The following is an 11274-nucleotide window of genomic DNA, read 5'->3' on the forward strand; positions in this document are numbered from 1 at the left end:
ATAGTTAGAGTTAAGGACATCTTTGATAAGAGATATATTATGTTATCAATGGACATCTTTGATATGACATACTAGGTGATTTATACTATCAAAGTTTGGTTGTAAAGTTTTTAGAAATCTCTACACAACACCATTCCCACAATATTTTCAGATATACTTGTTCATAGTAAAAATAAAAATGAACATAGGAAACACCTATAAATTATTTTGAAAGAATTTATCGATAATGGTATAGTCATAAGTAGGAGTAAAGTAGAGCTTGAAAAAGAAGACATATAATTTTTAGGTATGTATATTAAGTCAGGAACTATACATTTACAAGAGCACATAGCTAAAAAAGTGTTAGAATTTCCAGAAAAACTAGAGGATAAAAAGCAATTGCAAGCATTTTTAGTTTTATGAAATTATGCTAGAAGTTTTATCCCTGATTTAAGAAGAAAGATTGCATCATTGCATAGTAAAACTAGTAAAATAGGTCAAAAATATTTTAATAGTGAAGATATTAAATTAGTTCAACGCATCAAACAATATATAACTCAACTTAAACCTTTAGCATTACCATTAGATAATAATTACAAAATAGTTGAGATAGATGCATCATCAATAGGATGGGCATGAATTTTATATCAAAAGAAACATAAAGAAGAACCAAAATCTGAAGAAAAAGTTTGTAGATATGCATCAGGTAAATTTAGTGATATACAGGCTAGGCTTCTAGCTATTGACTTAGAAATTTTAGGAGTCATTAACTCCCTTGAAGCATTTTCATTGTTTTTACATAATGAGATATTTACTATTAGGACAGATTGTCATAATATTGTTTCTTATTATAATAAAATTACTACTAATAAAAAAGCAGCCCGAAGACGGGTCAATTTTGTTGATTCTATTACAGGACATGGATTTAGACCAATATTTGAGCATATTAAAGGTATGGACAATACTTTAGCAGACATCTTATCCCATATTATTCATTAACTGATATGCAATATTTTGGAGCGTCCTCCTCTGGTAGCAAAAATAGTGGTACTCCATCACAAGGTGGTAATCCATTAAGCATAAATAGTCAAGCAAGACCAATAGTGAATACTTATTTTTATAATGAAATTCCAGTACAAGAAGTTTAGAAATCTTGCTTTAAAATATCGTACTCAAGCATCATTAGTAGATAAACAAAAAGTTCTTTTAGACAAATTTTGGAACATTAGAACTAATAATGAAAGCATGAGAAGAGGGCATGAAAAATTTATTAAAGCCTTTAGCAATAGTTTTTAGCATATAATTATGATTATAAAAGAGCAAAACAACAACTTTCTTTTTTGCAGGAAAAATATGAAGAGCAAAAGAAAGAGCATGACACAATAGTAAGAAATTTTAGAACCATTAATTTAAGATGTCAAAATCTACAAGAAAAAGAGGCTAATAAGCCCAACTCACTTGAGCATAATAGAGAATTTTCCCTTGAACAAAAAGCTAAAAATTCATATTTTCTTCAAACTCTAGCTAGAGAAAGGTATAGATTTTTACTAGAAGATGTTAAGAGTAATATGATTAGATTAGAGTATGAGCAAAATATATCTCTTCAGTTATACATTCAAGATTTTCTTTTTAATTTAAAAAATAATCCACATCCTGGTATAAAAATTATTACCAAAAGCTGTTCTCATTATACTATTTACTTAGCTAGTATTTTGAATATAGAGAACCGCATTTAGAGCATAAACAAAATATTATCACAATTACTCGAGCATTTTTAGCAGAATATGGTTATTTAGGTCAACTTTATATTGAAAATAATGATCATTTAGATTCATTTTCCTCAAAATTAGAAGAAGTCGTAAGTTTTTATATCCCCCTATGGAAGATTGTAAAATTAGATTTCACTAGCATACCCTCAGAGTGGTTTAAGGATAGTATTTATCCAGACAGAGCACAACATAGTATTATTATTTCTTATAATGAACTGCTTAGTCTAGCAGAATCAGCAAAGACAGGGATCCCTACTAAGCAGGACATTCAAAAATACAGAGGAGCAATAATAATTGAGCAACAATTGTCCAATGATGATCGTCTAAACCTCCTCACCAATCCAACCTTATCAAGATCTATTCAGAGACTATATCCAGTAGACTAGATGACACATCTGAATTCAGGATAAACACGACAAGTACAAAAGTTTTTGATGAAATCTATAGCCAGATAGCATAACAAATCAAAGCAGAAGACAATGACAACTCATACTGGAATAGCTTAGGAAAAGAAGAGTTACACAATATAGACAACATGATGGAAGCATAACTCCATGAGGAGACCTCATCCTTTCACGTGAAGGATCATCCCAGCAGATGAAGAATAATTTTCAAACCCTTTGGCTCCATACGGCATAATCTAAAAAGAAGAAACCTTTTGGTTCCATACGGCTAGCAAGAAACAAATGGATTCCTTAAGAACTCCAAAAATAAATAAGGGAATTACTGTCCAAGTACAAAATAATTTGGCTTCTTTCAAAATACTTCTTTTGCTTTTGACCTTTTCCAAATGTCCCTTTTTTTATATATAAAATTTCTTTCATTGCAAAAGAAGCTACAAAATGGTACAAATTCTGTAAGAAGTTTGTCTTTTTATAAGCATAGTGTTATTAATGACGTGAAAACAATTTACACCATAACTCCAATTGAATCGTAACTTAACTCAATTTCATTGTTTTTATGTTTTAATGGTGGTTTGTGCATTGAATCATTTTTTTAATTAGCAGTTTCCTTTAATTGTTGGTGTTTTAGTTCGACTTTTTTTAACGTGTTAATTTTGTTCAATTTTTGTACTTGATGATTTGGGTATCTAATTGTGATCTTAGTTGTATTGTTGAAAGTTATCAAATCAGGTCGGCTTTGATTTTTCGTCTACTTCACAAGAGGTAAAACATTTTGGGTGAAATATTGGGTCGGATGTCCACACACATTGACAAGAATTCACAACGTCTAGTTGACATACCAAAATTCTTCCGTGGGCTTAGAGGATGACGTAGCAAAATCAGGCCAGGATTTTGAAGCTCCAGCCCACTGGGGCCCAGTGGGCCCACTTACTTTACTTTTGATTAGAAAGTACCTTAGCATTTGTGCAAGCAGATAAGACCTCAAAACTCCAAAGATCCAATAATACGAATTTAAGAAAAAATAAATAAATAAATAAACTGGTATTGCACAAGTTCTCTCTACAACTACAATACACTAACATACTCTGTATCTCTCTCGGTCTCTCTTTTCTCTCCTGCTAATCGGTGAGTCAGCTAATACTCTCTCTCTCCTCATATTGATGTGCATACGCTGGGTTTTGTTTTTCCTCCTCTTTAGGGTTTCTTCAATTCCGCGGAAAATATTCTTAGTTCCAGAAACTGAATGGAAAAAGTCAAGAAAATAGTAAGAAAGTAAAACCCATATAGCCAAACGTGTTTCTTGCTGAACAAGGAGCTGGAAGACGGCGACTTTACCTCATTTTTCGTAATTTTAAGTTGGAACTCTGCGCGTGTTCTTTCTTTAATTTAGGATTTATCTTTCGTTTTAATAGTTTCCTTCGTATATTTGAATGGGTTATTATATTATCTGCTAATCATTTGGGGTTATTAATCATTGTACCAACACCACATCTCTGTTTGTAACTCTGAATTCAACCGAAATTTCCATGAAGTACGCATGTTGTATATCTGCTGTCAATTCGGGCTGCTTTAATTTTCTTAAATTGTATCCAGTTTGTTAACTCATGGATTTTCTCTTTGGAAGACCTTTGAACTCTCTGCTTGCGGTGTTTTGCAGTTAAATGCTTTGAAGTGGGGACTGATAGTTCCAGCTCCATTTGTTTCTTAGAGGGTACGTGCCAGTTATTTACATTTTGACATTATGGCATCTTCTCATGGTAATTCACACTCTGAAGCAGCAAAAATGGAACAAATAATCACTGAATTCTATGCCAAAAGTCTCCACATCATCCTTGAATCTAGGACTCCATACATGTCCTCACGTAATTATAGTGGTGAACAAGCCCTATCATCGCCATCATCATCCTCATCATCCTCATCGAGTGTGAGGCCGAGGGATAAGTGGTTTAATTTAGCTCTAAGGGAATGTCCTGCTGCACTGGAGAATCTTGATCTCTGGCGCCAGAGCCATCTTGAACCTTTGGTGGTTGATGTGATTTTGGTCCAGAGACCACTTGATTGTGAGCCCGTGAAGTGTTCACCTAAAAGGGATCTTGTTAGGAACTTGTCATTGAAAGAGCGGTATCCATACTGTTGCAATTATGAGCAGGAGGAATTTGGGTGTGAGGCAAAGAGTGAAAAGATTATAGAGAGATGGGTAGTGCAGTATGACAGTCGGAAGATTAGAGATACAAATTCAGGGAGCAGGAGGTTGAGCAGTAATACTTTACATTCATTGTATAAGAAGTCGATGTTACTTTTGAGGTCTTTGTATGTCACTGTTAGGCTTTTACCTGCTTACAAAGTTTATCGTGACCTCAATTCGTCTGGCCAAATTCGGCCATTTGCTCTTACTCACCGAGTAGCCTCTTTTGCTGAGCCCTTCACTTGTAGAGAAGAGGCAGCAATGCAGCGGTTTGGGTTCACCCCTGTGGATACGGCTTGTGGCAGGCTTTGCCTTTCAGTGTTGTATTGTTCATCACTTTCAGATGTAAGCTCTGAATCATCAACTCCTATGTCTCCACAGCTTATTCCGGACTATGTTGGCAGCCCATTGACAGACCCACTTAAAAGGTTCCCATCACTTCCTGTGACAGGATCAGTAGCACATGCCTTTCCACCATCTTCCTCATTCTCTAGGCGACATAGTTGGAGTTTTGACCATTATAGAGCTTCACCACCTTCAGTTTCCTTCTCACCTTCACCTACATATTCAGAACCACATGCTTTAATCTCTAACCAAAGTTCTCGTTTCCCACCTACAATCATGCCACCTCATCCACCTGAAACATCTCTTGTTTATAAGAAGGATACAAGCTTTGATGAGTATTCACCTGCCTTTTCACCCTCACCATCGTCTGCCTCTCCATCATTGCCAATCTTTATTCCTGGGAGTCATCATTCAAAGCCTCTTTTACAATCTGAGAGCGCACCATTCAGTGAACGGACGGCTAAACTTGCTAATTCCCCTGCATTCTGCAACAAGCTAAATTTGCCTCTTAGAGGTATTGGATCTGGCAGTTCTAAGACTGATAAAACTGGGGGTTTTATGGAGGCTGGTACTGCGGTTGAGAAGGTATTGTATTTGCTCATCATGGTGAAATTTTCATTTGAATTTTTATTTTCTTTATTTAAGGTTTTTTCTTTTTCCAATTTTGAACTGTAGTTTTCCTCCCTCGGGAAAGATGATGCTAGACAATATTCTGAGGTTAAAATATCATCCAGCAGCTCCAGTAGGTCTTTCCCTGACGATTTGGATGATTCTGACTTTCCTTGCCCGTTTGATGTGGATGATGAGGATGTGACAGATCCAGGTAGCAGGTAAGATGCAAAGTTTGTCAAGTGAATCTAGTATATGTAAATTACTTTTGTTTCTGCAAGTATTTTGCATAAGCTGTTCTACTTGCTTTCTCCTACTTGTTAGTATCTCTCTGCAGTTAGTGTTGTTTTTTGTTTTTAGAAATAATTTGTAAGTGAAGCACAGGGTGGGTTGTTATGTGAAATATACTCCAAATTTGTAAGGGAGCAAGGAAGGGTAGGGTAGTTGCGCTGTCAATATGTTTCGTACAGGCTAAGTAATGTGAGATTGATTAGTCAGAAATAACAAGGGAACATTCTACAAGATGTATTATTTCTTTTTTTTTGGTTAGTTGGTTTTAAACTTAATAGATGAGTAACTCACAGTTGACACACAGCATCTAATGTGCTCCACCATGCTTAGTAGATGCCGCGCCACCCATGTTAGTAGATGTCCATGAGGTGATTTGGGGCATATGAGCAATAAATACAATATGTTTTCTCAATGCAAGAGGGATCCACCTTAATTGTTGTGCATTACACTCCTTTTCACCCAGAGGGCTTGATATTGCCGTTTGCAGTAGAAATGTGTGCTATGGAGTACAAAACACGATTTGTTTTTAGCTATTTGTTAACTGAACTTATAAGATTTAGCCATAGGACTTGATTCTGTTTTGCAAATTCAATTTTCTGAAAACCGGCATCCTAGTTGGGCACAGGTTAGAAACACTGAAGGCTAAAAATCTGCTTTCCATAAATTATATGTGGATTAACTGATTTCTGTTAACTATTGTGTAAGATATTTGCTCAAAATGGGTGAGATAGAGAAACATTTAGAAACCACCTAATAGCTCTGACCTTCCCTACGTCTTCCGAAATATTTCCATGCCCTCCGATGATTTGAGATGAGCACCACAAAACCGCTGCTTCTGAAATTTAAATGATCGTTTACGCTTGAAATGACTTAGGAATAGCTTAAATAGGTGACCTGTTGGCGATTGGTTGCATAATGGGCATCTTTTTTTATTTTATTTTATCTGCAAAAGTAAAAAATATATAGAGGGTATTGTTTGGTTCAAACTTCAAATTTTAGGGATGGGATAAGGTTGAAGACCTGAAGTTTGTACTCATACAGCACTCATTAAGAAGGCAGACTGATTCCGTAGATATGTGGTATTTATATATACAACCAATGGTAGATGATAGTATTGGAAACTCGGAATTAGTTTCTTTTAAGTGCATGGTAGTTTTTCTGCTTAGGAATTTTGATTGTTGAATTTTAATATCATTAATATCATTAAAAGTAAACTCTCGCTATGTAAAAAATATTAATTACATCCCAAACCGATTCACTCCGATTTGTGGGATATTCCTAACTAATTGATGCAACTGTTGGAAATTATGTTGTTTTTGTTCGGGAAGGATGTGATCTATGTAGGATTTTCCTTCCCTTTATCAGTAGAAAGCTGTCCATACATTCAAGTGTTATTCTTTTTGCATGGAACTACAAGGAGTCATCTTTTGTATACTCATCAATTCATAAGAGTATGTAAATATTAGTCATGGAGCTACAAGTAGTCAATCTCAAGCTTCAAAATCATCATGCACATTAAACCATTTGTAAAGTTATTTTTGCTGAAATAAGGTGTCTTTAGGTTATGTGTGAGCCACTATATTCTCTGCATTTGGTGTCTTTGTGATCATAGAGTTAATGTGGGGCATTCTTTTAGATTCTCTTGTTTTGCTAATGAAATCCATTTGCTGCTTTCAAATCTATTAATTTGGTTTGCTAATGTGATATGACCTTATCTTTGTGCTGCATCTCAGACCTGAATCTTTTGGCAAAAATGTACCTTTGTGTGAGCCACATGTGCCTGGAGGGTTGTTTCCAATTAAAAAATCCCAAGATGCTGCTGTTGGTGCGCTTGTACGAATGTTAAGAAAAGCTCCACCTCTCCGCCAGGATAACTCAAATTCAGTAAAATTTTGCCCCGAAATCTGGGGCAACAGTAGCCAAGAGCCTAATCAGCCTTTTAAGGGACAGGCATCAGTTCAGCGTGATGATTCTTCAAGCGTCATTTCCTCGGGGCTCATTACATCAAAAACTACCACTGTTGCTTTAGAAGAGCTCCAAAGTTACAGGGAGATGAAAAATTTGTTACTAGGGCAAGGTAGTAAGTCTCACATGTAGTCCAAAAATGCTTCTGCTGTCTTTCTGGATATATGTACAGCATTTTGGTTTTCAAGCGATCATGGTTTCATGTGATATGGCTGAAAGAATTAACTTTTTGGCGTCCACTTCCATTTTGTACATATATTTGAGAAAATTTGATAATATAAGTTACAAAGATAATGTATATAATCCATTGCAGGTTTTCCTCACTAACTTCTATGTTGCCTTTTATCGTAGTCGTGTAATAATTCTGAACTTTGGCTTAGCTGCAAAGTGGTAATTTTCTTCTGTTTTGATATGCTTACTTTTTTCACAGGTAATTTTCTTCTGAACTTTGGTTCACCGAGCATGGATTCCCAACCTCTGAATTAGTTAACCATATTTCTTTGTTCCCTTTGTAACATAGGATTTTAGACCTAATCATTTTCAGGATTGGAATTCAAAAAGAGTCATCATGTACATGCACCTCTGAATATTTTTCATTTTTTTAGTCTCATTTTATAGGGAATAGTTATGGAAAGATGTTCGTTTGTGGATTAGGCCATTCTTAGGCCAGTCAGAGGAAGTAGTGCCTCCTTCACCTTGCACTTGATTTTGAATATCCTCAAGGTGTCCCCAGTAGGGGCTAGACCCAAGGCTCAACCACCATGGGGCTCGACAAATTAGAGGCAGGCAAAAATATTCAAGGTAATTCTATAGTGAAGGCCTTATAGCTTGACAAAGTAGCTGAGATGTGGCTGAATAGACATAAAGACAAAGCTTATTTGTGTTTTTCGTTAATGTTATTAAATAAAATGTTGTGTTCGGAATCTTGTCCAAATTTTAATTTTTTCAGGTTAAAATGTTTATAAAAAAAACTAACATAACATAAACCCAGAAAAAAAAGAACGTAAACCAAATTATATCATAAAAAAATAGTCCCCTAATTATAAATGAAATTTATTTAAAGCCCTGGGCTCTAAATAGGGCTAAGGGCTTCCCCAATGGATTCTCTAAAAGGGGCTCAACCACCATGGGAGCCTTATATTAGAGCCAAATGCCAAAAAAAGCGCGGTTTGGATCAGGTGAGAACACTTATGTGCGAACATTACGTGAGAACACCATTGGATCGTGAGAACACCGTTGGATCTAATCTAACGGCTGCATCAAAAGCAATTGTAAGTGTAAGTGTTGTATTAGAACGAGGCCTTCTTCTCTTTCCTCCCTCCAAAACGTCGAGTTGAAAACAGACATCCCCTCCAAAACAGACGTCCCCTCCAATCCAGCTGTTCAGTTTGTTCAACTAAGTGGCCAAGTTTTTTATCAGCTTTGATTGAGCAAGACCAATAACACTGAAGAGAGAGTGCCCCTATTATTCCTTATTCGATTCCAAGAAGAACATAGAAGTATAGCCCTCATTTTTTTGGGTTTCTCATTCAGGTGAAAGAAAGTGTTCGTATATTTTATATTATCATCTTTGTGGTTCGGTCTTTCTGGTCGGAACATTCATCAATCCTTGAGCAACATCTTGAGTTGGAAAGAACATTCGTCAATCCTTGAGCAACATCTTGAGTTGGAAACTGGTGACCGCGACCGTTGTGCTGTTCTCTTGGTTTTGAAATAGTTGAGCACGGTCGAAACAAGGGTTCAGGAAGAAGAAAAGTGTTCAGGGTTGACGTCCAGATCTAAAAGGACGACATTGTCATATTTGTAGAAATTTTGAAGTTGGAAATGACTCACGAGGTAAGTGATATACTGTATTTGTCAAGTTTATTATTGGGCATAAGCATGAGTTACATTAGTTTGTATGTAGGTCTTTAATATTTCACAAGAGAATCATTTTCATATCATATGTTAGTTAACGTATATATTTTAAAGCTCTTTATACTATACTTGTCAAGTTTATTATTGGGCATAAGCATGATTTACATCATTTTGTATATAGGTCTTTAATATTTCACTAGAGAGTCATTTTCATATCATATGTTAGTTAATATATATATTTTGAAGCTCTTTATACTGTATTTGTCAAGTTTATTATTGGGCATAAGCATGAGTTACATTAGTTTGTATGTAAGCATTTAATATTTCACCAGGGAATCATTTTCATGTCATATGTTAGTTAATATATATTTTTTAAAGCTCTTTGAAAGCATGTGCCAATGTTGGTATGATGGTGGTGAATTTAGGGTTAAATTGCAAGAACTGTGAAATGGAGTGTGAAGGACAGGTGACACCGGAAGTAAGGTCGGAGTTGAAACCAAAATTGGGACTTGAATTTGATTGCTGTGACGATGTGTTCAATTTCTATAATATGTATGCTGCGGAAGCCGGATTCAGCATTCGGTGCTCTACAACGAGGACGTGCACATTGACAGGAGAGGTAACAAGGAAGGAATATGTATGTTGTAAACAGGGGTATGCGTTGACAAGCACTGTTAGTCGTAAGAGAAGATAGCGAGGCTGTACTCGAACTGGTTGCAAGGCTAAACTTGCGATATTGAAGGTGAAAGACAAGAATAAGTACATTGTAGTAGGATTCAATGAGGTACACAACCATGACATGACCACAGTTGATAAAGTCCATCTATTGAGATCTCACCGTAACTTAACAGAGTCTACAAAGGTCTATAGTGCAAATATGAGCAAAGTTAATATTCTGGTACATAAATAGTTAAGCCTTCTTGAGGTGCAAGTAGGGGGATTGGAAAATGTTGGGTTTGTTAAGAGAGATGTCTATAATTATCTAAGGGACGTGCGTGGAGAGGTGATTGGCCATGATGCAGAGCTGCTTAAGGAGCATTTTATGGCTATGCAAGAAAAGAATGAATCCTTTTATTTCAAGATGGAGGTAGATTCAAAAGGAAGGATGGGTAATGTTTTCTGGTCAGATGCAAGGTCAAGACGAGCTTATGGGTTTTTTTTCGAGATGTGGTGGTATTTGATACGACATTCAATACGAACCGCTATGGGATGGTCTTTGCGCCTTTGTTAGGCATTAATAACCATCGGCATACAATGTTGTTTGGTTGTGCATTCCTAATTAGTGAAACCACAGATTCATTTGTATGGTTGTTAGAGGAATTCAAGAAAGCCATGCCGGGTGAGCAACCCAAAATGATCATCACTGATCAAGATGCAGCCATGTCAAAGGCAATTGCTGTAACTCTCTCGACAACATTCCATAGATATTGCATATGGCATATCTTCAATAAGATTATAGAGAAACCCGGCATTGGAGAATGTTTTTCGGAAATGTGTAAATGCATATGGGGTATGGACAAGAAAGAAGAATTTGATGCGAAAGGGGAGGAAATCATCACAAACTATGGGCTGCAAGACCATACTTAGCTGAGCTCAACTCAGGCTATGCGGGAGAATTGGGTTCTATCATATGTAAAACATGTGTTTTCGGCTGAGATGTCAAGTAGTCAACGGGCCAAAAGCTGTCATTCATTTTTCAAACAATATATTAACCGAAAAAACACATTGATGTAATTCATTGTACTTTTTGAGAGAGCACTTGCTTCACAATGACACAAGGAGTTAATGGCTGATCATGTTGATAACAATGAAAAACCTCCACTGCCATTTCAAACATCAATGCAACATCAAATGAGACGCATTTACACTC

The 11274-nt window shown here is 36.0% G+C and overlaps 2 protein-coding genes across 4 annotated transcripts; both read left to right on the forward strand.

Annotated features, from left to right (window-relative positions):
• On the forward strand, positions 3150-8472 carry LOC18779822 (autophagy-related protein 13b). Of its 3 annotated transcripts, none has more exons than XM_007214596.2 (5): positions 3150-3277; positions 3810-5267; positions 5358-5512; positions 7316-7659; positions 7978-8472. In XM_007214596.2, the coding sequence occupies exons 2-5, from the start codon at positions 3894-3896 to the stop codon at positions 8031-8033; spliced, it is 1929 nt and encodes a 642-aa protein (XP_007214658.2). In that variant the 5' UTR covers positions 3150-3277; positions 3810-3893; the 3' UTR covers positions 8034-8472. The 3 variants fall into 3 exon arrangements, with proteins under 3 accessions (XP_007214658.2, XP_020422308.1, XP_020422309.1); XM_020566719.1 differs by lacking the exon at positions 3150-3277 and adding an exon at positions 3294-3507; XM_020566720.1 differs by lacking the exon at positions 3150-3277 and adding an exon at positions 3302-3416.
• Positions 9853-10991, forward strand: LOC109949669 (protein FAR1-RELATED SEQUENCE 4-like). The gene is made up of 3 exons (XM_020565762.1): positions 9853-10023; positions 10315-10513; positions 10699-10991. The coding sequence occupies exons 1-3, from the start codon at positions 9853-9855 to the stop codon at positions 10989-10991; spliced, it is 663 nt and encodes a 220-aa protein (XP_020421351.1).

The sequence above is a fragment of the Prunus persica genome, chromosome G6 (genome assembly GCF_000346465.2).
Source record: "Prunus persica cultivar Lovell chromosome G6, Prunus_persica_NCBIv2, whole genome shotgun sequence".
NCBI classification, from domain to species: Eukaryota; Viridiplantae; Streptophyta; class Magnoliopsida; order Rosales; family Rosaceae; genus Prunus; species Prunus persica.